This window comes from Anopheles darlingi, chromosome 3 (assembly GCF_943734745.1).
Source record: "Anopheles darlingi chromosome 3, idAnoDarlMG_H_01, whole genome shotgun sequence".
Classification (NCBI taxonomy): Eukaryota; Metazoa; Arthropoda; class Insecta; order Diptera; family Culicidae; genus Anopheles; species Anopheles darlingi.
Genome location: NC_064875.1, coordinates 57,273,419 through 57,300,382, shown reverse-complemented (window position 1 = coordinate 57,300,382; position 26,964 = coordinate 57,273,419). Strand labels below are relative to the sequence as shown.

Below are 26,964 nucleotides of genomic sequence, written 5' to 3'. Positions count from 1 at the left end.
ACGACGACGACGACGACGACTGGGAACCGAGAGCCCGAAAGGGTGGCGAACCGAACCGAGTTCCGACGCCCAAAAGCCCCCGCTCGAGATTGCGTCGTAGTGCTCGAGGGAGCGTCGTTTGTGTGTGTGTTTTTTTTTATTTGCCACGTAACACGTGGCCTCGATTGTTGCGCTTCACATGATACGCGAGAGAAAGGAAGGATGCTCTTCATTTCGATGCACAGGCGAAGGGCTTGATGGAATCGTCGCAAAAACGTCAAACCAAAAAGAAGAAACCGGATGCCATTGCCATTCCGGAGAATGGGTTTTTAGCGCCATGACGACGACGACGACGACGAGACCACAGGGCACGTGTTACGTACGGTGCACGGTGGGTGGCGGGAGCTCCAGCGGTTTTCAGTTGCAGAAACATAATCATCGTTCCCATTCGCCTCCTTCCTTTCAGCGTCAAGTGGCACCAAGTGGCTTGTGTTTCACACTCGGATTCGGTTCGCTCGCACAATTCGCTTCTTTTGCTGCACTTCATCATTCACTTTGTGTATGTGTGCGTATGCGTTTGTGTGTGTGCTCACAAGTCTTTGGGTGTTGTGCTCTGGCAACGGAATGCACGGACAGCAGCTGCTGCTCCGTAATCAAACACTCGGGAAACCAACTCAATCGGATATCGTGCTGCGATAAGGGAGATTTCCACGGGGGGTTGATCTTGCAAATGGAAACGCACACTACAAGACCAACCAGCGACCCAAAAGCGACACTCCGGAACGACGGAATCGGAATCGGAATTGGAATTCGGGATGATGACCTACATTTGAGGCGAGATCTAGAGAGCAACTGACGGTTTGGTTCGGTTGCGTTCCCGGTACTGTCCCGGCTGCCTACGGTGTCGGTGTGTACTGGCCGCTCGCTCGTGGAAAATCACTCAAAATCCGCGTCTCACGTCTCTCTCTCTCTCTCTCTCTCTCTCTCTCTCTCTCTGTCTCTCTCTCTTTCTCTCTCTTTATTTCTCTTTCTTTCGCTTACTCTGTCCGCCTCGAGGGGTTTGCATCGTCTGTCTTGCTCGCGCCCCGGAAATTTGACTCTCCCTCTCTCTCTCTCTCTCTCTCTCTCGTGCTCGGTGGTGCCCTCTCTCTCTCTCTCTCTTGCTCTATCGTAGCGTTAAGTGCGAGCTCTCTTGAGAGTAGCTTTTTCTGTTCTTTTATACGCCTTTTTCCGAGTGTTTTCCATTCAGCTTTCCACGGCTCAGCTGCTAGTAAACAGAGAGCCAAACGGGATAGAAAGAGAGAGAGAGACAGAGTGGGAAAGAGAGAGATAGATAGAGAGAGTGAGAGAGAGAGCCATGGGTCCGTGGATGGTTTATCGGGAAAATCGCAAGCTTCGGCCACAAACGCACCCACACACGTACACACACACACACACACACGCGCGCATACACACACGTATAATCGGTTCGCTTGACATGGCTTGGCTTGGATCCAGGACCGCTCTGCTTTGCTCCGAACAGCGACGACCGAGCGTTCCGCGAAAGGCCATAAACCATCGATGGGTGATCGGTGGATGGGGGCGGAGTGGAAATGGATCAAGTTCTCGGGGAGGGGGGAAGGCGGTGAGCTAGGCGAGCGGAACAAACAAAGCGGAATACTCGCGCTAGACCTCCTGCGCTAGACGTTCGTTTCGCTTCGCATTGAGGGTGGAAAACGGTCGCCACCAGCGTCGCGGCCTTCGCTTCGCGCTTCGCGCCAAGTGTTCGAACTTCAATGCGCAATTTGGACGCAATCCTCCCGTGCCGGTGCGGGTTTAAAGCTGTCCGAATTTCCAGGACTGCCGAGTCCATCCAGTGAGTTCATTTTGTTTTTTTTTTCTGCGAACTTCATTCTGGTAGTTACGGGATTTTGAATCGCAGATCGTAAAAGTCCCTCAATTGGTCCCTCAATTGGGCAACGAGTACTCAAAACTGGAGCCCTTGCTCTTTGTGTTTTGCTCTCGAACGTTCACCATCGAATGGTGGCTTTAAAGGCGAATTGTGCGGCGGTGGCGATGGCGTGACCTCGAATCCTCCCAAGCAGGGACCCTGCAGTGCTGCTGTTTGTGCTCGTAATCGTGTTTCTCTTCTCCCTCCCTCCCCATTCCACACCCTTCAGGTCCATGTTCTTCCCGGCGTCGTTTCATTAAGGGCTAATCGTGTTGTTGAACAGCGATAAGCAACATCACCTTGATCGTCGTAAATGCACGCAACACGCGGAGGAGTGAGGTGGCGTGTGGAAGGGAGCAATGTGGCTACACGCTTCACGAGTAGACAATTCTTTTCCCATCACAAACCACTTGTCAACCTTAGTCCGATGGCCGTGGCCAAGGAGAGTGAAAAAAAGGGGAAAGTAGAAAGTATCAGCGTGTTCGGGGTGTGAGGTTTGAAAAAGGTGAAAGGACACCGTTTGCCTCCGTCCGTCCATCCGTCCGTCCGATGAACAAAGAAAGCTATTCCATAGACCACCCGTAATGGGTGGCGAGGGGTAGTAATGGGGGTTGGGGATGGAAAAACGAAATTTCCACCCAGGGAATATATACCTTCCGGTGGTGTCAGTCGTCGGTTGGGTTCCGGTGGTTTCCGAGGGTAATGAGGGGAGATAAACCGAGTGAAGGGGGGTAAGAGAGAGGAAGAGAGAGAGACAGGGAGAGGGTAGAGCATCGGATTGCGATCCCAACCCCCCAACCCCGAACCCACCAACCAACGGATGTCTCGTGTTGTTGCGAAGTGAACTCACCTGCTTGAGCAGCTTATACGCTCTAAGCTCCCAATCCCCGCCCCCCTCTACCCCTTCAACTTTCATCCCTTCGTCACCCCCGACGAAAGGGAAGATGGGGATTGCATGTTGGAAAACATTTTCACACTCCTCGCCCTGCAGATCCTCCGTCGTGACTCTTACGCGTAAGCGCGTGTATCGGAGCAACACAACAACATATAGGAACAACGGAAGGATGAAAGACGCAGCAAGGGCAGCGAGTGACAAGCGATCCGATGAGCAACCAGTCCCAAGGAAGACGATGGTCTTCCTGGACCCTGTGAGCAGCAAGATCCCAACTCCCCCGAATGCATTAAATCATTAATTATTTTCACGTCACAAAGGAAAGGTGTGTGTGTGCGTGCGTTTGAGTTGGACCCTTGTCTATCGAACGAACCCGTGGTCGACCGTACCAACGACCAAATCCATATAAATGATCCAATAATCGGTTACTCACGTCCAGCGAAACGAGCTCACAGATACTCACCTGGAAGAAGGAAAGAAGGAGAGAGAGAGAAAGAGAAAGGGAAGCATTAGTCTGTGTGTGTTTTTTGTGGCTGCTAAAAGAGGAGGAAAAGGGATTAAACATGCATGAGAAAGCATAGAATGGGGCGCGCAATCGGTACTCGGTGTCGTTGCTGTCGCTGTCGACGTCCTTGTCAGGATTAAAGGCTTTTGGGGTATGATCGATGAGGGCCTCATCGGGCCCTAGAGGAGAAGGAGGAGGTAAAGCAGGCTTTTGGTAAATTGAATCAAACGAGCTCTAAAGCGAGATATCGCCATCAAAATGGCGCTTACATTTAATGGGACTGTAGGACCTTCTCTTTATTTAGTACAATGTACTAAATTGAAATTTCATTTAATCAAATATCCCCTTAGCAAGCTCTGCACAAAAAAATGATGAAACCAGACGGTGCTGCGCAATCCATATTTATTGGCCAATACTGCCCCGGTACTTCACGGCACCGAAGAAACCCGCACGATGTCTCTCGGTCGGTCGACGGCATTATGGCCGTCTGCCAAACGACTGTCAGCGAAAGACCAAACCCGTGCCGTCGCCGTCGCCGTCGCAGCTTTGACCACCGTCGTTTGGACCGATCGGCCTTTTTCCATTTTTGAAATGTCCCCGCGGCCACACCAAAACCAAACTGACCGACGACGACGACGACGGACAAAAATTATTGTCAACAGCTGCTGCCACCGCCATCGGACATTGGTCTGCTCTCCTTCGATCGAGTAATGTTGTTTGCCCGGGTGACAATATCGGATCGGCTGCTCACTGTTCAATTCTTGGAAAATGGTTGAAAGGAAGGGCCCGGGTGTGGTGTGTGTGTGTGTGTGTGTCCAGCTCACGTCGGATCATTTGTTGCGCCTTCTGGTCATTCGAATTCCGTTCGGGTAGTCGGTCGCTGGTCGTAAACGCTCGGCAAAACATTGAACAAAGAGAGATAGATAGAGAGAGCGTGTATGTATGTATGTGTGTGTGTGTAATCGTGTTTAAGACAAGTGCATCCATCCGGCATCGAACAGCGCCGGCATTCCGATGCGAAATGGTCACGCTGCTTCGGTGTTCTTAATTATTTTAAAGTGTTAAGACATCACCTCACCACCCCGTTGCCTAAGGGCCGGTCCAGTGGCGTCCAGGAGGTAGTACTGGTGCTGGTTTGCATCGTAAAGTTGGCACCATAAACCAGCCGGCCACCAATAAATGGTGAAAAACCGCGTAGGCGATTCTTGTGTGGGGAATTAACTTTCATTTCGAAGGGGTGGAAAATCGTTTCTCGCCGTTGGAAATATTAGTTGGCCTCCTCGGGTACACACTAAATCAATCTCTTCTGCTCTGCTTCTCTTACTCCTGCTGCTCCTCGCGAAACACCAAAAACTTCCGAAAATTTATGACATTTCTTATGCTTTATATCGCACACTTGCGCGAGCAAACAAAGAGCTTTTCCACATCCAAGAGGCACCGATACCGCTGAAATCAATTACACAACCACTACCAGCCTTTACCAGCGTCGGCGGTCCTCCGTCGCGTCGTCCTCGATAAAACAAAAGCAGCAGCAGCGGCAGCAGCAGCAGCGAAAACCAACAATAAAATGGTCGCTCGATGGCGTTCGTGCGTGCATGCGTGAGTTGTCGTTCATTCGTGCGTATCAGCGTCCTTACGATCGCGCGCCCCACAGACGGTGACCTGCACTGATTGATGAGCGGGGTGCTCGACGTTCCAAACCGAGCCACGCGGCCTCAAGCCTCGGCTCCTGCACGCTATTAACGCTTTGATTGCGCAACGCACACACACACACCGACACACTTTCATGCAATGGGATTTTGCGTCGTGGAACCGAAAAAGGAGTGACCGCGGCGGCTTAATGGGCACTCGGTACGGGAAACATTTCAATTAGGCATTTAATTGGCTTTTGGTTCAGTTACCCCCGCCACCCGTTGCGGCAACAGCGCAATGTTTTGCTCTAAAGTTATTCATAATTTTTGTGGATAAATTATGAAAAATCAATCTTCCCGCTGGATGCCGGTGGGGTTTCATGGGTTCCCTCTTACTCTTGCCTCCCAGTATGAACTCGCACTACTAAGCGCTTGGGTTTATGAGGTATGACCTATACCAGGGTGCCTCCTCCTACTGCGAGCTGGTTTTAATTTGCTCCCGTACTCGAAGTGCCACCGTGCCAAAGCCGAAGCCAAAACCAAGGAACGATGTCGACGTTCACGTTAATGGCCACGGTGCACGGTGTTCAGGTGTTGTCGCTGTCGCTGGTCCCCGTCCCCCCGTGCTTCTTCACCCCTTGTTTATCACGCGCTTGATGGTAATAAATGATTACAGCGATTATCATTATTGTTATTATGATTGTCGCTCAGGCCGAACTCCCGGCCCGGTACTTGGTGCTGGGCACGGTTCCGACACGGCACAGGGCCCCCGACCAAAGCGGACGTGATATGTTCAGGTATGCTCGCCATTGGGCGGGTTGGAGTTCATCGTCACACCGTCGAGCGGCCCCCCGCTGGTTCGGACGGACGGTAACGGGGTTACGCAGTGCTTTTATGAGTCTCTCGGGTGTTCGTGCACTCCGTGAACCGTTCGTCCGCGGAACCGACACACACACCCCGGGGCGACAAAAAAGGGGACAAAATGCGGGCGGAACGAAAAGGATTGACCGTAGGTCAGCAATCACAAACCCGAGCCCGACCGGTCAGACGCGGTCGGAGTGCTGAGTTGGCCGCTTCATAAATTATTCATGAGGTCCACCGCTCGTCCAGCGCGCACACACACACACACTCGCCATGGCGAGAGTCCAGCGTAAAAGGTGCTGACACGCGGAATGGGGACTGTGGCTACGTATAAGCAGCCAGGCAGCTAGGCCGGAACGCACCATATCTGCTGGTTGCTCACACCGACTGCCGACTGTCCGGATAAAATGTAACCAAAACTAAATTTTTGGACATTCCGGACCGCCGCTTGCACCAGGATGATCATAGCTGTCGAATTCTGGTGAACCCACCCTTTCCTCCCCCTTTTTGGACCAGGCTCCAGGAAGGATTCGTTAAAGCGGGTTTTGTTGGGTTGCGGTTGGGGCTTTCTGGCGATGGACGGCGATGGACTGAAGGACTTCCCACAGCTCCCCCAAAAAGGGATGGCGACTAATGGGATGGTATGAATTATTAAAAGGGTATTCGGTGAAATCACGGAAATCACGCGGGTCGGACACCGTGGAGGGTTGTGGCCGGTCTGGGAGGATGTGTTTGTGTGAGTGCAGCTAAGGAGGTGTTGATAATTTGGCCGCGATTCCGATTAGAGATGGAATGCCACGGCTGGTGGAAAGGTGGACTCACACTTTGTTTGTGCCTTTGAACAATGGTACGAACAACTGGAGCAACCTGGCCACAAACACAGGCTGGCACAGCGGAGTTCGAAGAGTCCAAGAGTCGTATTGCGTTTCTGAGGAGTATGATTAATTCCGCTGAATTTTTCACGCCGTTAATCATGGCGTAGCCGACGATGGGGATTCGATTCTGGCTAGCATTAAATTTATGCATGAATCCAAACCGGAATGGTCTATAAGAGTCTTCCCCGGCGATTCTATTCATCGCCATGAAGTTTATGATTATATACTTGTCCCCTGGGAGCGTTACGCTTATTTCGAAGACAATGCAGATGGAAGAAATTGTGTTAATACTACCTCTACAATTTTTGGAGCATTTTGATCAATATTCTCCTATGGATAAAAGAAGCTATATAACAACCCTGTATAGTATATAGGCACTTGACGAAATCCAAAAGGTTAACGCGATTAAAAATTCTTCTTAAAGTTTCTTAGACCTGCTAACACATCATAATGATAAGCAAATTACGTCTACTCCATATTAATCTCAAGTAAAACTCACAAATAATGTAAGTAAATTGTCTGCCTGTATCACTAGACAGTAACAGTATCCATGGGCAAACGCAAATTAAAGGCACCCAGCCACCAACTGCATGCCTATACAAGTACAATAGCACCTGACAGCCACGGACGAGGTAAATCCAGAGCAACTTAAGTCCACAAAACCATCCGCGATAAGCTCCGCGTCGGCTGGCAGTATGTCAAGATACCGCGATTCCCCTCCGGACTGATCCGAATGCCCTAGGCATCCCGGCCCCGGTTCAACACGGGGTAATTCCGAGCGCCGATTGATTGGGCCGGCTAATGAAGTAGGCCCGCTATGATGGAAATCACATAAACAATCAATCGCAAATTGCACGATTATAAACAAACGCGTATCGTATCGGACGCTATCAGCGTATCGGTGGTGTCGGAGGAAATGTCGGTACCGTTACTACCACCACCGGTGGTAGGCTGAACCTGGCAGCGTCGTAGTGGTCGTAGTCTTATTAAAGGTTTTAGGAGCGATGCCGAGATACGATAGTCTGAGCGTGCGAGCGAGCGAACGAGTGAAAGACCAATGCTTGTAATGTCGCCTGATAAGTTATCGTTCCGTCGGTTCGCATCGGATGAAAGTCGTCTACTTTATGGCCGCGTCGACCAGCGTCGCGTCGGAAATGGTACGTCATCGCGGGCTGCAAATTGAGGCGCTGGGCACATGGATTTCTCCTGTCCATCACACCTGCCCGAGGGATCACTATTGCGAATCGTCGTCGTAAGTCGCAGGTTCGTTGGATTATTAAGACGACGGAAAAGGCGAGTTGAACAATGAAAAGGTTCGTCCGGTTCGTGCTCGTCCGATTCGCTCTTCCGGAGCTGCCCAGAGCAACTGGGACGCGACGGGATGTGAAGTCAGGTACTGTCCGTTGGTTGTTGGTCGAAGGTCGGGCAAGGGGGGTTACTTATAACCTGATGATGATCACTCACAGAATTTTTCGTCCTTCTTCTTCATCTTCTTGACGATCCGCTTCCGGATGATGATGCGCTTCCGGATGACCTTCGTCTTCGGTGGTGTTCCTCCTCCGTCGACGCCGCTACCACTGTCCGCACTCGCACTGCTCGCAACACATCCGGCCGGTACCGAACCGAGCGCTATCTCCGCATCCGCCCGCGGTGGCGTTCCTTCACGTGCCGCTTGCGGCGTCAGGAAATTACTGTCGGCCGCGACGACGTTACCCGCCTTTCCGGAAATCTCCCGGAGCGCTGGCAGTCGAACCGAGGAAACCGTTGACGACGGCGATGACGACTGAACCGCACACGACAACTCGACCGAGTGGTTGCTGCTGCTGTTGCTGGTGGTGGTGGTGGTGGTTGTTGTGCTTCCCGCTGGCTCCGCCAGGGTGGCACTTGGATTTCTTCCTGCTGCTCCCATCGTTAACGAACTACTCATATCTCGGAATTGCTCAGTCCACCTCCCTGCTTCTCCTTCTCTCCCTCCTGTGTACCGCTCGTGCTACCTTGCGGCCCGGGCGAGAAGGCCAAGATCTTGTTGATGATGTTTTCTTATCTTGTTGATTAGTTGACGATTGCTCAACGAAGAGGAAACGACAACGACGATGGCGGCGCGTAGACACGATGTACCTTGTTGTCGACCTTCGTCAATGCGTTGCCGGTGGCGGCAGCAGCATCACGCTGGGGCGCCGGAACAATCTCCTGTGCAATTGACCAGACCTCTGCTGCCCGAGGCTAAGTAAATCTCGGAACACCCACGGGATCCACCACCCCCCACGTGGCACGCAGTGGTACTTTGAAGCCCAATAACGTTTGCCACCGGGTGGCCGTTTGAGGTTAGGTTGTGCTGCTCGGTCACACCGCAACGCTGCGTCGTCTTATCATGCACCGTCAGTGAGGTGGCGCCTTTGATAAGCTCTCTCTCTCTCGCTCGCTCTCGTTCTCTCGCTCTCTCTTTGTGCACTGTTCCGGTGTTCGGGGTTTGGTTGCGGTTATCAAAATTGATGTTGGCCCTAGCAACCACTTCGAGGCCACTTCGAGGTCACTGACGGTCGTTACACTGGCGCGACCTGACGCAAACTTGCATTAACTTCGTTCGATCGATACCTACAGAGACCTTGATCGCTATCCAAGGGCTTGTATCTTCTGCCTGTACTCTGTCTCCTGCTGGAGGACACCGATGCACACGACACCGATTAAGGTGTTCAACACACAAACGATTGATAAGTCACTTGAGAGAGTCACTTCCTCTCTGGAGTGCAGAACTCTGCTCTGCAAAAAAACACAGAAACTACTACGCCTTGCACAACTAACCTAAAATAAACCTAGTTGAAAGGAGAAACAACACGTTACAGTAACTCACGAAGAACAGCACAGAAACATGGACATGATTGTTCCAAAAAAAACGGTGTTACAAAAAATGAACAGAATGTAAAGTGGCATTAACACTCGGACATCGGTTGCGTGTGCTCCACATTCGATTACGGACCCTCTGGGGAGCTGCTCTAGGGAGCAATCCGTTCAAGATGATTGTTATACCTTGCTGGCACGACACAGACACACACACACGCACGCGCGCACACCAGGCAGGTAACACTTTAAATCTCAAGCCACACCATACACACTCATACACACCGTCTGATCCGCTTTAACCTTTGACCTTTTGGAGCATTTTATAACTCCCGGTGTCGCTCCAAGGCATCACCAAAGTGCCACCGTGGCCAGCGTTATTACACCAGAAACTTGTGTCCCAACAGCAAATATTATTAGCATAAAGTATTGACATCGTCAAGCCAAAAGGGGGGCAACCCAAACAATAAAAGGAAAAAAGAAACCCTCTCCCCCTCCGAAAATTCCTTCCCTTCCTCCCACCCACCGCATAAATGTGTGGTTTACGTGTTAAAACATTGTGAAAATCGAATATAAAAAAAAAAATCAAACATTTTGATGTGTGTTGTGAACCGATGTTCCCGACCAGTCACGGCAACCAGTGCCGGAAGTGTCTGGAACAATGCAGAGCAAGCGCAAAAAGCGCCATTTCAAGGCTGTGCCACGCGTGAAGCGGTACAACCATCGGAAGGAAGAAAGAAACGAACAGCGTGCGCTGAATAGAGTGAACCGAGCGAATGAAAGCGATAATGAAGCATATTTTGCACACAATGAAGAAGCAATCATAAAAGCGAGCAGCCCGGCGAACGGCATCTTAAAAGCAAAGCCAGGACCAGCGGCAAGGACTTGTTGTTCCGTTTATGGCCATGCTTTCTGAGCCCGTCATTTCCCTTTTTAATGCAGCACCCAAAGCTGCCATCGTAGCCAAGAATTCGGCGCGGTAGGTCTTTAATGTCCTCCCCCGAAGGACGATTAACAAACTTTAAAGACGGTGCTCGATCTCCGATCGCTCGAGAAGGATCTTCCGATGCCGAAGATTAATAAATTTCCCATCAAATTTCGGCATTTCATTACGATTTTTTGTGAGTGGTAGGATGCGGCGCCAAATGAAACATTCTTATTTCTCATTTCTATTCCCGCAGCAGCAGCAATGATCAAAGCTTGCTATAAAGACATTCGTGCTGCCGGTGGAGATGAAATCTCCTGAAGCGGAATATGGCGCCCTGGGGCCCGCCCGCATTAATGCGACCCATTGGATCCTTTTTAACACAATCATTAGAGACCCCGGGCCCGGGCTCGAGCAGAAAGGAAATGATTAATCTCCTTCTTTCTCCTGCTGTCTTTCTCCGAACAACTGCCGTAAAATCGAAGCGACACGGCACCCCGATGGTAACCATTTTGTGGCCAATCGGTGTGGGCACGCCATTGGCCTTCACGTGCCGAACGAAACAAGGCAGAGTACCACCGATAGAGAGAGAGCGTGCGAGCGAGCGAAAAGGAGCTCATAAATATCAAATCAAATCAGCTCTCATAAATCACGCTGATAAATGGTACGCGCGACACGTCGCCAGACGAGCAGCAGAGTAGGCGTTGAGTGTGCAAGGTTCTCGCCTTCGCCACCGATTGCGCGAGGCCTATACCGGGTGCGTGGGTTCGAGCTCGAAGGTGCAACCTATGTTGTTGCTAGCGCCAAGCCACGAGTGCCACCTTCCAAAACACTGGAGAGAGCGCGACACACACGGACACACGGGGCGGCCAGTGCTGTACCTTCGATATGTTCTGTGTTCCGGCTCGTTCGTTCGCTCGTTCGGTTTCACTGTTTGCGCTATCCGTGGTTGTGTGCTGCTTGCTGCTGTTGATTACTTCGTTTCGATTCCGTGAGTAATTGGTTGCACGTGACACTGTCGAAGGGGGCTTCGTTTGGTCAGTTTTTTGTTTCCTTTGGATTGCGCGCTCCGCTTTGATTGCACGCGGCCAACCGAGTCCCCGGGGGAAAGCGCACTGAACGAAACTAACGGGCCCTATGGTTGCTGCGAAGAAACGGTAGACGTTCCCTAGCGTTACCAGGATACTAGATGGAACCTACGATTCTTTTCCAATCAAGCGACTGATTCGTGAATGCAAACGCACATAACCTCACATTTTCGCAGATTGATTGCTCTCTGTTTTCATAAACAGTTCATAATGTTCACTTAAAGTGCCAGCTAGGAAGTGCATCCATTTCCCTTTCACCCTTCACCGTTACTTATGCATATCCACCATCGGAAATTGAATTGCTCCAGCGCTAGAAGTGTGCAACAGCAACATACGACAACAACCATCCCTTCTCCCATCCCTTTTTCCTTGCCGCGTGAGGTGCACAATCCGCTAGGCACGTGGCTTCACCGGAAACTCCATAAAGTGAATTGCCTTGAACATCGGGCGGGCCTCCTCTTCCTCTTTCTTTCTCCCTCCCGGGGATTAGAACCCGGCAAACAATCGTACCAACAGAAGTGACAGAAGTGTTACATCGTCCTGTCATCACTGACCAGTCGTCGCTTCTCTTCGAAACACCCACACCCACCCTCACACCCGGTTCGCCTTGCTAAAGGTCAAGAGCACACGGAACACCCGTAGGGAGAATACTCTCCTCCCCCCGAGGGGGGCACGTTTCATCATAAATCAGTAAATCCAGATGTCGACTGAAATGGTCGACTCTGGGACTCGCTCTGGTGCTCTGGTTCCGGTTGGATTTGCGAAAAATTGGATTCCAAATGGCTGCCCAGATCTCAGCCACAGTTTATCCAGTGTTCCCATTGCACGAACATCCACGAACGTTACCTAGCCTAGAGGCCGACGAACTGCCCGGAGGTACTTCATCATGTTTGTGAATTGAAGTGGCAGAAAGGTCCGATGTCGAATCACTCCCGGTTTTGCCGCGTTACGTGATGCAATTCACCGGAAGCCTACGGGAACACGGTAGCTTGGCGTGTCGTTTCCCCCCCGCTCCTCGCTCACCGTTCTGGCACGTGCCAGAATGCGTTTCAGAGAAAAACAAAGGGAGGGGAAGGATTACCAGCCGGTTTTGATGCTTGATGCCAAACCGAGGTGTAGGCTGCCTTTCAAGCGAAGGGAACGCGACGCTTTGGGCGTTACCGTCGATGGCATTTCAATTTCCGCCCCTTGTTTGCGCCCCGAACGGTGGTGCAACGTAGCTCTCGGCACGAAATAAATCATTGATTTCACTTCAAATGGCAACCCCATTAAGGGGTAGATCGATCGACGTACAGTACGGCGTATCGTGTCCTGTCCTGTGTATTGCCATCCCGGTAACATACGGCACCCTACCCCCCCACTCCCCCCCTCAAACAATTACTCCAAATACTTAAAAAACAGTGCAATTCATTTCGCTTGCCCTTTATTGCAAAAAAAAAACCAACAACAACGAGAAAATGGGGCCACCGGTAACCCCTTTCTCCAGTCCATCGATGACATTGTCGCGACGATTGCACGGAACGTTCACACACACACACCTTTCACGTGCATTCCCGAAGTGGTGCCATGCCGTGTGGTAGCAGCACGCCACGCCACGAGTGTCCGGGGGAGGGGGTTAAGGGTTCAAGAAACTTTACAACCCTTATCACACCTCTAACCTGTGCGACTACCCCCCCGGTAGGTGAAAGTGTTCGTCAAAAAACGGGAAATGGGCTAGTGGGCTTCTGGGCACCACCCGTGACCACACGTTCCCCTCCCATCATCTTCACCTTCGTCACGTGCTACGGAACGTGCCAGGACGAAAGTTCACTCCGGGAATGATTATAATTGCATGGGATTGGGACCCATTAGTTTCACTTCGCACCATGAATAAATGAAAACGGACTCACCCAACACGCCAGCGAGAACAAGAGTGACCGTTGCGGGCTCTCGGCTCGCACGTGTTCGCGTCCTGATTCGTGCGCCGCACACTCATTAGCCCCATCCCAGTAGCCTTTTCGGTGAGGATGAGGGGTAATATACATGATTAAACACTCTGCAAAACCACCTCCCCCCTCCCCTCACGAGCACCACCGTTAATCGATGGAGCATCAATCCTCATTCTTAAGCATCGTACACCTTTCTGAGATCCAATCAACAAGCTCATTGATCAACGAGTTGTTCGAGCTGTTTTGGCACCGAAAACATCCCTTCCGCACCCTTCCACCGACGCGACGCGACGACGTTTCACGAGCAATCGGAGAAGGTGTGTTGAGCATGTTTCTCGTTACGACCCCCTCCCCGTGAAAGGAGCAAAAGGATTTCGGAAATTGAATGCCGAAAAGGGAAGCGATCATCAATTATGTAAATCAAAGACATACGTTTGCCGGAGCATCGATCGATCGTTCCGCTTCCGAGCTGAACGACGAAGCGGACGAAGGCGATAGTGAAGCCGTTCCGTTAAAGGGTCGAAGCGAAAGTCGCGTTAATTAATCAGACAGCCGGCACCCGGGTTCACCGCAGCACCGCATCCTTTCCTTTCTCGCTGCTGCCCGAAAATCGCATCCGCCAGTCGTGACAGTGCCAACGAAGGAGCGTGGTTCATTGAAAAAACACGGGAGGGGGGGTTTGCGCCGTGACTGGTGCGCTCGGTTCGCGCTCGACCGTAACCTTGTCACGCCAAATGCAATCGCTTGTAGTTTGTCGCAGCAACAAGCCGTAACGGAGCCGGTTTCGGCGGTTGTCGCCGGCAACACCGGGTTGCCGGTTGCCAACTGAAGAAGAACGGCGCTCGGAAATGAGCGATGAAATTAGGTCCCTCTACACCCCTGTCTCGCGGGTGAAGGTTTTGCTAATTTCGCTTCAAAATGGAATGGCGTCCGGAATAGGAGGGGTGCTTTAATAGGAAATCGCGCTTCCGAGGAGCTCCGCCAGCCAGCTGAAAATGGATGCTGCCTTCGAGAGCAGGAACAGCTGATCATTCGCAGTGCTGGGTGATAGCATGCGCTGGCATGTGTCCCTTGGGTATTGCTTTGCGGTTGACGAGACGCAGTCACTCAAGCTGCTGCTGCTGCTGCTGCTGCTAACTAGCTACATTCTTTGGTGACTGCCAAAAGACATTAACGGTTTAACGAGCACAATCGGACACCATTTGGTAAAAGGGGTGTCAGCAGACAACCCGAGTGCCGGATTGCGCCTGACGAGCCTGACAGTTTGCTGACACCATCGGGTGGTCCATTCGAGTCCAATAACATCAATATCCTGTTCATGTTTCCTTCTATCGTTCCCTTCCTTTCTCTCTCGCTCTCACACATAGACACACAATAACCGAACATGTCATTTGGCAATGAGGAAAGAAAAGGAACAAAAAATGGAATGGAAGCCACTGTGAGCAACACTCATCATCATGCAACATGAAACCGAAAAAAAAGGGCCCGAGAGCCTGTGTTGTGGACATCGAGACATTAGTGACACGAAAAACCGGGGCCGACGACGATGATGATGATGTCGATGATGATGGTATGACCGTAGACTGGGGTTAGGGGTTCGGGGTTGTGGGGTTGTGAGGTGAAACGAATTTGAAATCGATCCAACGATCCACCGATCCGGTGTCGGTCCGCCGTACATTGTCACCGAACCCACCCTCACCGCACACTGACTTACCCTTGATTTCCTCCTCGGTGAGCGTTTTCCCTTTAGCGACCGAGCTCTGTTGAGAAAAGGGAAAACAGTAAAGGACAAATGGGCCCTCGTTAGTAACACTGTGTGTGTTTCTGTGTGTTTGAGTGCACGATCGTTGGCGGTCATTTACTTACTTTGCGACGTCCTATGAGTGCGGCACCCAACATCTGAGAAAGAGAGAGAGAGAGAGAGAAAAGAAAGGATGCTTGTACTAACCGCCGGTTTAAGGGCGACCTCTTCTTGCACGACCAATTGAAGATCGTTCGATTGCAAGACACTGTAGAAAGCGTTGAACGGAGCACATTAATATTTAAATTATAGAAGCTCGCTTTACTGCAATGCAATGCAATGCAATCAATCACTTGCTTGTTCGAACGCATCTGCAGCAAGACGTGCTCGAGGGGGCAAAAAGAATGGTAGAAGCAACAAGCGAGCAGCCATTCTGCATTATTAATTAGCACAAATGAGGCTTCATTCCTTAACCCACACAGGGATGATTGAGAACCAGCAATATACGGTCCTGACCCCCCAGTTGCAGCTGGAATGAGTTTACAGCAAAGCGGTGCAACGCGGTTCCGGTTTGCTCGAAGCGATGGAGGCGCATGGTACGATGGATGATGGAGGCGCCTGGCACCTGGTAAAAAAAGGGAGCGCGGATTACGGCATGCGGTGCACGATAACAGTGCCAGTAGTGGCTACTGCTGCTGCTGCTCCGGTTGGTACCCTTCAACTGTCGGCCTTATTTACGACTTCCTTGAACTTAAACACTTATGCAATTAACCCCCAACCCACGGCACACGACAGTTTGCATGGTGGTTTTGCTTTCACCACCGGGAGCAGAAGTTACGCCCTGGAGTGCGCGAACGTAAAGCAGACATTCTGCGATGGGGAGGCGCAGATAACCAGGAAATCATTTTTCTCCCGTTCGTTTCCCCACCAGCAGCAAGCGTTTCAAATGTGTTTTTCATTCAGCAGCAGCAGCAGCAGCAGCAGCAGAACCATTGGTGTAATTGCACACACAGAATGGCCATTGGTAGCGGGTGTGTCGAACCGAAGAACCAGACCAGAAGGAAGGAAGACAGAACGAATTTTCCGACTCGTGCACCGAAAGCAGTCGCAGGCGAATGGCAAAAGTGGTACAAGACGTATCGTTTCCCATTGCTGGGACTTGCACGGGGCACGGGGTTTCAGTTGGTGTGGTTGGAACGGAATCCATAAATCTGGCTTTTCTGTTTTGCCGGTTCGCCCGTAACCGGATACCCTCTCGCTGGGAGTTCAATACATTTCCGCAATCGTTTGCCGGTTCTCAAAAGGGGACTTAGTGCTCACTTCTAGTGCACTTCGTATTGAGTTTCAATCCGATCCCGGTGTCCGCTGCTCACCTTAACCGCATCTTCCACCTCGCTAATATCACCCATAGTCCGGTATTTCTTCACTCGAACCGTCCTCCAGTCCAGCAGACCTCCAGCAAAACACACACACACGCACGCACGCACGCGCTCGCAAGATGTCCACGAGGCTCAGTGCACCGATCGTCAACTGCAACTGGGTCAAACTTTCACGATCACCACCACCTCGCCTACTACTGCTGCCCTCGGCTGCTGCGGACGGGAAAGATGCGAAGAAAGCGATCGAGACACCGCGCACACACACACACACGCGCGCACCACGATCAGATCGAGTCCACGCGAAAGGTGACACTGTTTTCTTCCGCGACAGAAACCTGCTCCCCGGCCCCGGCTAGTAGCGAGGACGCCACTGTGATGGTGCATCATCACCGAAATGCAACGATGCCAGCGAGGATGCATCGTCACCGAGGAGGAAAGAAGCGCCAGGTGAAGGCGCTTGAAGTGGGTGGGGGGGGGGGGGAAGGTGGTGGACTCGCTGATGATCTAATGATGGTCCGCCCGCTTCACACACCGTGAAGCCGCGCGCGCGCTTCACAGAATGTTACAAACACACGGCCGAGTGTGCCACCCCCCCCCCCCCTCATCACCCCCCCCCCCACCCGGGGGGCCACAAGATTGTAGACCAAAAATAGACGACTACCCTTCGTTGATCGAGGGTGAGGTCCGAGTAGATGAAGGGGAAGGTTGCTCGCTAAGGGGAGGGGGTCCCTCGGTACCGGGATTCGCCCCGTTCGTTTCAACGGCATTCTCGAGTGTCTCCAACAATTCTCGTGTCTCGGGCCAACCGTTGGTCGACACCCGAACGAATTTAAATTTCTTCGTCCGACAGACAGCGAAAAGCGAAGGAGAAGGAGAGGGAAAAAGACAGAGAGAGCGAGCGCATAGTGGACAGTATGTTGCAATGCTGTTTCTTGTGAATGCTGAATTCACTCCTCTGCAATCATATTCATACTCATCGTCGTCGTCGTCGTCGGCGGCGGCGCCACAAGTGCTGATCTAATTATAGGCCAGTGAGGTGCATAACCTCCGAGCACATTGCTATGTTTGCTACCATAACATACTTCGAAACATATTCCAATCCCATCCCATTGCGTCGCGTCGCGTCGCTCCGCAATCGATCATCGATCTCATCCTCGACAGTTACTCGCGAGCGCTGCGTAAGATCAAGGAAGTCAAGACGAGACGATCAAGCGAAAGCGAACCGCCAGTTGCTGCAGAAGTGTGCGCTTCGCACAGCTGTGTGTGAGCGGTCCCGTCTTCCTAATAATAGGCGAATGCCTTCCCTCGCAACCCGTTTTGTTCGTTCGTTCGTTTTTTTTTTTTTGCAAAAGGCCGATTCCGTCCATCCATCTGTATCGTTTCGCGCGTTGTTATTGTTTACAGCTGATCGCGATCGAGATCGCGTTAGCGACGGCAATGGCGAACAGTAGCGGGCCTAGAGGGGCCCAGGAGTGCCATTTGGCACCGGCGCGGCGGTGTATCGGCATAATAGAGGACACACTGAGGATGCTGCCTGAAATCGAATGGTTCAACGCGTACAGACCATCCGCATCGCGTGCAGCTTGCTACCTAATGCACATTCCTGCTGGCTGGCCATGGCCTTAAAGGTAAACACACTTGGACACCGCCAGGTGTTTGGCAGACGGTAGCCGAAGAAGAGGAACCATCAATCATGCATCCGTTATTGTAGTCCCCCGGCGCAGGAAACAACCCCGGACTGCCCGTGGACCGTGTGTTTACACAACATGGACGAAACCACCCAAAACACTGACTCACACACACACACACACACACGCAAACACATACAAACACAGGGGATAACTGAACTACCTTGATTTGACTGTAGAAGCCGCTCATTCGTGAAACGCGTACGTGACAATCAGGGTGGCAAGAAGTAATCACCGAGCCGGGCCGGGCCGCACCGTGATAACCTAATTCAACAGCAAGCGTTCTCGCAACGTTACCACCCACAGGCCCATCCGGGACCACCGGCACGTAGCTCACACCGCAGTTTGACACACCGGCGATCGTTCCGCTAACGCTAAATCCGTTCACGTTAATCCCTCGCGCGGCTTTTTGCGCGGTTTCTCACGGCTCACTATGTTTGTGAGCTGAGCTGTGGCGCGCAGTTCACAAACCTTTTTTCCGAACTTTCACGAATTAGCACAGTTTTGCGGGCACACCTGCGGGCACACCTGTGTAATGTTCCGTGCTAGTGTTCCGATTCTAGTCCTCAGCTTCCCTACAACGATCACTCAACGACCGGAATCGCTGCTAATGGGTGACCCTCTGGTAAGGACCGATGGCAAGGTTTCCGTAGAACACACTGTAGTGTGCGCGGCGCGTTCTATGCTGTCGGTCTTTCGAGGCCTTTCGAGCCACACAAAATCAGTAAAAAGGTACCACCACCGTCACCACGAAACGACGACGAATCGCAACGAGAATCGGTTACGCGAAGCACCGACGGACTGCACCGAGCACTTTCATTTGCAAAAGTGTCAACCATCGCCGGGGCGAGTGTCACGCCGAGCGCCGCCACCGCCACGCCAGCGGTGGAAGCGTCAAAAAAGTGGTGCGCGCCATAGCATGTCCGGCCACCAACATCACGCCACGAATGCAAACGTTCTAAATTCAATTCAATCGTCCTCTTCCTACTCTTACCCTTTTTCTTCTTCTTTGCTAGCTGCTTTCCTGGTCCACACCCCCCCCTGCTCCGTCTGCCCCTCCGTATCAGCTAATCTGGGTTTCGCCATCGCTCGCCACCCCAAAAACCCTCTGACGGAGACGCCATTAACGCACTACCGCGGCAAGACATTCAAAACTCACTTTCACGGCGTTTACGGTTGGTCATGTGTCGTGGCCAACGTATGGCCCCGTCGTAAACAAGGTGACCGGTCCGGAGTATAGGGGTAGATCTCTTGACGGACGGACTGACTGACTGACTCACAGGTGGCCGCCATAACGGCGTGATCCTCCGGATCTTACGGTTGTTCTTCACGGGGAGTGGATTCAGAAGAAAGTTCGAGTGTGTTAGTGTCGGATGTAGGTGGATTAGTCTTCCGAAGGATGAACTACGCATACACGCGGAACAGATAAACGAATCAGGCAGACCAGAACCAGATGCCGATAGAATGATGGAGAACGCAGAAGCAGAAGAACAAAACGGAAGTGGATGGAGTTCGTTCCATTTTTTGGGCAGCTTTTACGCGTGTACACACATACACCACCGTTTACCATTTCCTGTGCTGGAGTAGCACCGTTTGGAAATCGAGTTTCATCTTAAGTGTTCTTACCATCCAATAAGGTTTGCTTGGAGCAACAATTCTGCAGAGTCTCTGTTAGTTGACCGTGGTCCCAACTGCACATACACACATACTGTGAGGTGTAACGCACGTGTCCACTACAGTGTCACAACCGAGAGGCACAGGGAAGCTAGACAGCTACGTTGTTCTAAATTTAATTTCCGTCATTCCAATACATAGCGAGAGAGAGAGCTACAGCTCGTGTTAGAGGACATCTGGCTGCTGCGTTGGTCAACGGTAAACGGTCATTTCCGTTCTCTTGACCAAGAATTGGCTACCACAGACGACATGCCATAGTAATGTTTTAGCAGCAAAGGCATCTGTGAGCACCTAAACCATGAATCACACCTATTTTAACCTCTGCTTCTAGGTGAATCGTTTCCATTATTAGTCGGTTAAACGCAGCTTTTAAAGCGTTAGTAGTGCCCGCTGTGCGTTAAGTCATCGCCAAACCAGTGTCTAAGAATTTGTGCGCGAGACTAACAACCAAAAAAAAAATAAAGCAAAATCCTAGAGCAAAAGAAAGGCATTCAGGCGTTACTTCATTGCCGTCGTTCGTCTTCTGGTCCTCCGTCTTGAGCACACAATGCACCGTACAGTACGCAGCCGCAGTAGCGAAACGAAAGCGAATTTGTTATAAAACACTAATCCACGATAGTGAAGATCCTTTGTGTTCCCTCGCGAAAGGAACTTTGGCGATTTTGCCCACACGAAAGGAGCTTGGTGCTGCTGAGACGAAGCAAAGTGCACAGCCGAGCGCGATCTTCAAACGAACCGTCGTGTCCCGTGGTACCCGTTAGGATCAACTGATTCGCCCGAGGTAACGCAACACCCCAAGATGGCCTTTATGGATAGAGCGATCCCTGAACCTATGGCTCGCCGTTTCATGTCATCGCTCGGTTCACCAACCAAACGCTGACCAGTTGTCAGCTGACAGTTCGAGCGGCCATTTTCAGTACCGGCTTCGCGGCGTCGTAAAGAAGATGCAATGAAACTCGTTTGTGTTCGAAATGTTTATCAGGTTGAAAGGCACAAAAAAAAACCCCGCAAACAATCCACGTTAGTCGCAGAAACTCGTGACAATATGGTCCCCTGCCACCAATTGTGCTTGCCGACCTTACAGTCGGAACGCCTAAGACACCGTACACTGTGTGGCGAGGGTGAAGGGGACACAAATATCACAAAGCCGCGTGCCAGCAAGAAGAAGGATCGTGACAAATGAGGAACATTGGCACCGACTGCAGAGTGTGGCAAAATGCCGTCTCATCGACTTGTCGTCGTTGTCAAACGGGCGGAAAAACGGACGGACGATGAACCGATCATTGCCAGCACGCAGCGAGAGGAGTGTCAGGACCTCGATCGCACGGTACTGTTGTGCGATCACCTTCACTCTTCACCATGCGGAAAACAAAAGTGGCGCTCCCTGTTGGCAGCAATCGCAGCCAAATTACCAATCGGAAAGGGAAAATTCGCGATTCATGATCGATTGCCAAAGAATGCCGCCCAATGGTGTTTGCGGTGCAATAGGCATCGGTAGCAACGGTTGCATGCAAAGAGTGGTTCGTTGTGATCTATTATTGTGCTCTCGATCGATTCCTTTTTAATGTTGCGCTCAATGCAGATCTCACCCCTTCCCTTCATCATTGTTCCTGGTTCGCTAATTTTATCATGTCACTAATTCGTGTGAAAAGATCATCTAATAACCATACTTCGCGTGGTATGCCGAATCCATTAATCATGCTGTCCACTTCCGCGCCCTCTTGCCGCCGTGTGCCTTGTCGTGTAGCTAGTGCGTACTCGCCATAATATCTCATTCATGCACCAAATGGTTCAACTAACATTTCAACAGGCCGTAAATGAACCGATTCCACACCCAGCATCGCCTCGCGCTGGTTTCTGCACGAGGGACAGGAGTTTATTAAGTCGCAAATCGCACTGGTTTATGGAGAGTAAAAAGATGAGCTCGTGGCCATCCTTTTGGTCGCTTACTCTCGACCATTGCGATGAGAAACACACCCATGCACACCGGGTGGCGAGGGAGACTGTCATCGTAAACAACCTGCTCCCTCCCGTTGTCAATTTCCCCCCCCCCCCCCCCTGGCAAAGACAAGAAAAAGATTTTTCCCAACCGTCGCACCATGGTCAAACGGTTAACTGGTGCAAAGCAGTTCGGCGATTGGCGAGGTCCCCCGAAAGTGCGTGCCAGTCACTCAACGTTGGATCGATTTTAAATTACTTTCCCACCGGCAGCAACCCATCGTCGCTGTCGCAATCTCCGCACAACCTCCATTGAGTAACAGCCGGCCAATCTTATTGGAAACTTTACGTAGAAAGAAGATCGCACGCTTCATGAGCACGCGACGAGCTCCTTGAAGGTACTCGCAGTCTCAACGGCGTACGCGATCCGCCGCTATGCTTTCCAAATACAATTTTCGAATCCTGAGCATGGAGAGGCCCAAGAGGCGGCGGCGGTAGTCGGCTGACCATCGGCACTATTTTTAGGACGTCAACAAGCTAAAACACGACTGCAATGCGTTTATTTTTGGTGTCCGATGAGATGGGGGCATGGGCCAAAATGGGAAGAAGCTGCGAAAAGTGATCGTAGATCGGATCAAAGTGGCCAACGGCTGAACAAACAGGCGGTGTGCCGCATTCTTGCTTGGTGCTGTGCTTGGTTTGCTATAGTAGCAAGAGCGGCCAGGTCCGCAACACGACTTTTGCGGTGCATATCAAATATTTTTTTTTATGAGTTAACACCTCTGAGCCACTATAAAAGTGTCTCTTGAAGACGCTCACGTGGATTGCGATTGATTGATTTGAGAAGTAGGATTTCAATAAACGAGTCATTTTGGTTTAATCGCAAGTAGATTTAGGGTCAAAACGCACCCATTGCTTACCGGAAACCCGCTTCCCGGAAGAGAATTACGAGCAAATTGAGTATCTCTTTTTCGAAATCTATTTCGAAACTTCGTTCGAAATAAATTCAAAATGAAAACAATTCGTGGTGAATGTGCCCTTAATTTCGGTCGTATAAGCGCTCGCTAGACGAGCGCGCGATGCAGAATGCAGAAGCCGTGGCCACACGAAGCGTAAACTCTACGGTCAATGTAAAAATTAATCCCAAAACGTTTAAGCTTATTTTAATAACAAAAGATGTTATATCTTTTCGTTGATCTAACATTTTTAGGCTATTTAACTCGTAAGTGTATAAACGTTGGGGAGTTTATACTGTCATACGAAGCGTAAATTGTTGGCATTAATTTCTACATTTGCACTAGAGTTTACGCTTCGTCTAACCACGGCTAAAGACCTTGGTACCTTCATTTGACGTGAATCATTGTTGTTGCAAAAACTTATCAATAAACTGAAAATCGACGGAAAAAGCTGGAAATACGGCGTTCTTTGTTTCGTGAGTTTGTGCCCTAAATAGGTGGAAGATTGTTCCAAACCTCGCTTCATTTCTGCCCCGACGGTAGTGCTTGACCAAACGAAACCTCCAAAATGTCGATACTGGAAAGAATTCGGCAGGGTTATTGGTTCGAAAACATTCCCCAAAGAACGATCTTGGCCACCCTTATCGCTTCGCTGCTGGTAAGTAGGGACTCGGAAACCGCTTTCGCAAACACTAATTCGATTAACTGGACCACTGCCCCTTTCTCCATCCCCGTGTAGTTCTTTTCAGGATGGTGGATCATCATCGATACGGCCTCCGTGTACCCGGACTCGTTCAACTTTTCCTTTTACATCTGCGGCATTCTGGCCACGATCAGCTTCATCATGGTGAATGCAGTTTCTAACGAAATGGTAACTGCGGAACAAGGCTGCGATGATAGGATATAATTCTATAGCCCGTTTTCTTGGCCTTTTCATTGTGTTTCAGTTACACGGTGGAGCCGCTTTCACGGGCGGAGTCCTCGGCGAGAGTGGCATCAAGGTCTTCCTGTTTGCTGGGTTCGTGCTCGGTTTTACCTCCATCATTGCGGCCATCTGGATCATGGTGGCGGAATTTGCCGTGAATGAAGCACGAACCGACAAATATCCTGGTTACGCCTTGCTGATCCACAACATCTTCATCTTTTTCTCGACACTTATCTACAAGTTTGGTCGCCAAAGTGAAAACGATTACCTGGCTAGTTACTAGGCCCGGTTGCTAACCCGGGAGAACTCACATAGGTGACGATTTGTATGAATGGATCGAAAATAGCCCTGCAGCTTGTCTATGTGTGCGATCTTAACTTATTGTGATGGTTTTATTGGAGGCAAAGGAGGATATGCGTAAACAACCAAACCGTACATACCGTAGACTGAGGCCGCAGCTGCACTTTCCCGGAATCGCGGAACTATCAGTTCAGATCCACCAACCGAACCGATACCCTTGCGATACCGTTCAATAAGCGTTTTTTTATGTTCTAACATTAACATTTTTATAATTTGTACCAACTACTTATCGGTTTCGTTCGGTTGTTCTCGAATAGGAACCAGTGTGAATGATCGTATCACTACTCCATAATCCACCACCCTAACCCACCGCCGTAACTGGCGCGTCACATTGAACTGAAACTCAAAGCGATCTTATTTGCATATTCCATTCAACGCAAACGATCGACGAATGGAATCCACCGCAACATCCATACTGTTGTCCCATTGTCGTGAGGAAATAATAAATTCATAATCATTTATTTTAGTAAAGTAATTGCAACCTTGTTACCTTTGAGCATATTGGAACCATTAGCGTAAAGGTGCGCAAATAACGAGTACCAATATAGATTTAAAGGCCCAAGATTACTGCTTCAAGAATGACCAGCATCCCCACCGATGGGACAGTTCCCTTCGTTCTGTAGGCACCATTTCGGTTGAATGCTGTTGGCGGCTACCTGTGCCTCGATCAATCGTTCCCGATGCACCAGCATGCGAGCTTCGGCAGCCTGCCAACCGCTACGAGGATTGCTCCACAATCGTTCGGCCAATGCACTCAATCGCGGCCACAAACGATTGTCCAGTGTGTGGCTATCGGATTGCTCCGTCCATAGGGCGGCCTCTGCACCCAGTATCTGATTAGCGTACGGACCACCGATAGCCATCAGATCGTTGTTGTACACCTTCTGCCAGCCAATGTATGGCGCGCACCAGTTGCTACCATCAGTGATCCACCCATCTAACCCACAGTCCAGATAGAGGGCATCATAATTGGAGACGATCAACCGGTATCCCTTCTCGAGCAGATTCTTTACCTTGGTATCGTTACCGGTCGTCCACACCTGTATGAGATAGCGATCTTTGTCGAGGTACTGCTCGAGGTATGGCGACTCCGTAAGCTTGCTCGTCCACATTACGATCGGACGCTTCTCACCGGGCGGCAGTGTGCTATCGAGCCGGCGAAGAGCCTCCGTTTGAAAGTAATTCCACAGTTTCATAAAATCCGTTTGCTCAAGACCCCATTCTTGGACCTTCATCCAGCTCCGGATGCTTTCAGTGGCGTTCCAGCAACGAATCGAAACCTCATCGCCACCCATATGGAATAGATCGGACCGGTGGAACATGTTGTTCATCTCTCGATAAATATCCTGTAGAATATCGTATACGGCATCCTTGGTTGGATCAAGCTGTCCACACGGTGGCTCAACACAGTAATTCTCCCATGGTTGGTAGTTGAAGCAGCTCGTTACATTCAATCGCTCCCAGCCTTCACCGACGTGCGCCGGAGCATCTAGTTCCGGTATGATCCGAATGCCACGCTCCAAAGCATATTGCACCAGGCTACGTACGTCGTCGGCCGTGTACACTTCTCGCTGTGTGTAGGCACCATATCTATGCAGGGTTGGTCTCGATTTGATGACTAATGGGAAGCTCTGTGAATCCGTGATGTGCCAGTGGAATACATTCAGCTTAACCATCGCCATTGCATCGATCGTACGCTTCAGGCCGTCCAGCGTCACGAAGTTGCGCGAAGTATCAAGCGCCAGTCCACGATGCGGATAAGCAGGTGCGTCTGATACCGTGACCGAAGCGACCATCTGGAGCTCTTTACGAATATCATCGAACAGAACAAATTGGACCAGTGTTTCGAGGCCATGTCGTCCACCGAAGAACGTTTTCGCCGTGATCGTAGCCAGTAGCGATCCATTAGTAGCTGTTTTCACCATCAGCTTATAGCTTTCGTCCGTTGCGTGGTTTAGGACAAGGGAATTATCTTCTATATCCATCTTGATGCGGATATTGCGGCCACCAGTACGTAGTGATACACCCTGCGCTGTGGCTAGAAGTTGACGACGAAAACGTTCTCGAACCGATGTCCACAACGATGCTAATGGTTGCGTGTTTTCGCTCCAATCGATCGCCACCTGCTCGGGATCGATGTGTACGAGATCGGTACCGATCTTGATGCCACCGGTCGGCTGGGGCCACAGCATTCCGGCACCATTTCCGCACATCAAACGACAGGCCGCAAAACTAACCGCCTTGTCCAGCTGGTAGGTTTCGGAGATTGCAGTCTTTACGCATCGATCATCCACGCACCGGTATCCCCAAACGGGTGCCACATCACTGAAACGACAAATGAGAACATTATCAATGCGTTACCTTCTATCATCCCAACCAAGCGATGCTACAGACTGCTCGATACCTAGAGAAGGTGTTATCACTCACTACAACAGCGATATAAATCGAAACAATTACGCCCAGCATTACCAGCGCCAGACCAGCCAGAAACGCTCTTTGCATCGTACTAATATCTCGTTTCATGAGGTTCCTACTCTAGACTATCACCGCGACTGTTGAAGCGATTGACAAATAATTCATACGATCTTAAGCTTATATCTTCATAGTTTTATCCGCTTAGTTGCCACTTGGCGCGGCACAGAGTCGTGTTCACTTACGTCGATGAATCGATTCATCCCCCTTGATAGACTTGATAGACGATCGTCCCCCTTGATAGAACGGCAATGTGTTATCAACAATATAAGTGATAGAAGAAATAGTAACTCTTGCTTAAAAGATGGAATATAATTGATTAAGGTGAATGGGGCCTGTGAGACACGTTTTTCTAGGAAATGAAGCTGTTGCATCTTAG

The 26,964-nt window shown here is 50.7% G+C and overlaps 3 protein-coding genes across 7 annotated transcripts in view; 1 reads left to right on the top strand and 2 right to left on the bottom strand.

Moving 5' to 3' along the window:
- LOC125957447 (calcium-binding protein E63-1) overlaps positions 1 to 18,980 on the bottom strand; it is a 51,872-nt gene extending 32,892 nt beyond the window's left edge. Inside the window, exons 1-3 of one of the 5 annotated variants that reach the window (XM_049690149.1) lie at positions 18,424 to 18,980; positions 15,319 to 15,351; positions 15,167 to 15,212 (exon numbers count right to left, since the gene is read on the bottom strand). In XM_049690149.1, coding sequence (XP_049546106.1) covers positions 15,167 to 15,212; positions 15,319 to 15,351; positions 18,424 to 18,450 — 106 coding nt within the window. In that variant the 5' untranslated portion in view covers positions 18,451 to 18,980. Of the gene's footprint in view, positions 1 to 806; positions 888 to 8,137; positions 8,919 to 15,166; positions 15,213 to 15,318; positions 15,352 to 16,566; positions 16,837 to 18,423 lie in introns of those variants that run through there. The other 4 variants (XM_049690148.1, XM_049690147.1, XM_049690145.1 and 1 more) reach the window with 4 other exon arrangements.
- Positions 18,981 to 23,215: 4,235 nt separating this feature from the next.
- LOC125956698 (transmembrane protein 50B) lies at positions 23,216 to 24,630 on the top strand. The gene is made up of 3 exons (XM_049688795.1): positions 23,216 to 23,486; positions 23,568 to 23,699; positions 23,776 to 24,630. Exons 1-3 carry the CDS (start codon positions 23,397 to 23,399, stop codon positions 24,034 to 24,036), a joined length of 483 nt encoding a protein of 160 aa, XP_049544752.1. The 5' UTR covers positions 23,216 to 23,396; the 3' UTR covers positions 24,037 to 24,630.
- Positions 24,631 to 24,679: 49 nt separating this feature from the next.
- Positions 24,680 to 26,776, bottom strand: LOC125956693 (chitooligosaccharidolytic beta-N-acetylglucosaminidase-like). Its single transcript, XM_049688788.1, has 2 exons — positions 26,518 to 26,776; positions 24,680 to 26,438 (listed from the first exon to the last, which is right to left on the bottom strand). Exons 1-2 carry the CDS (start codon positions 26,634 to 26,636, stop codon positions 24,686 to 24,688), a joined length of 1,872 nt encoding a protein of 623 aa, XP_049544745.1. The 5' UTR covers positions 26,637 to 26,776; the 3' UTR covers positions 24,680 to 24,685.
- Between the last annotated feature and the right edge of the window lie 188 nt (positions 26,777 to 26,964).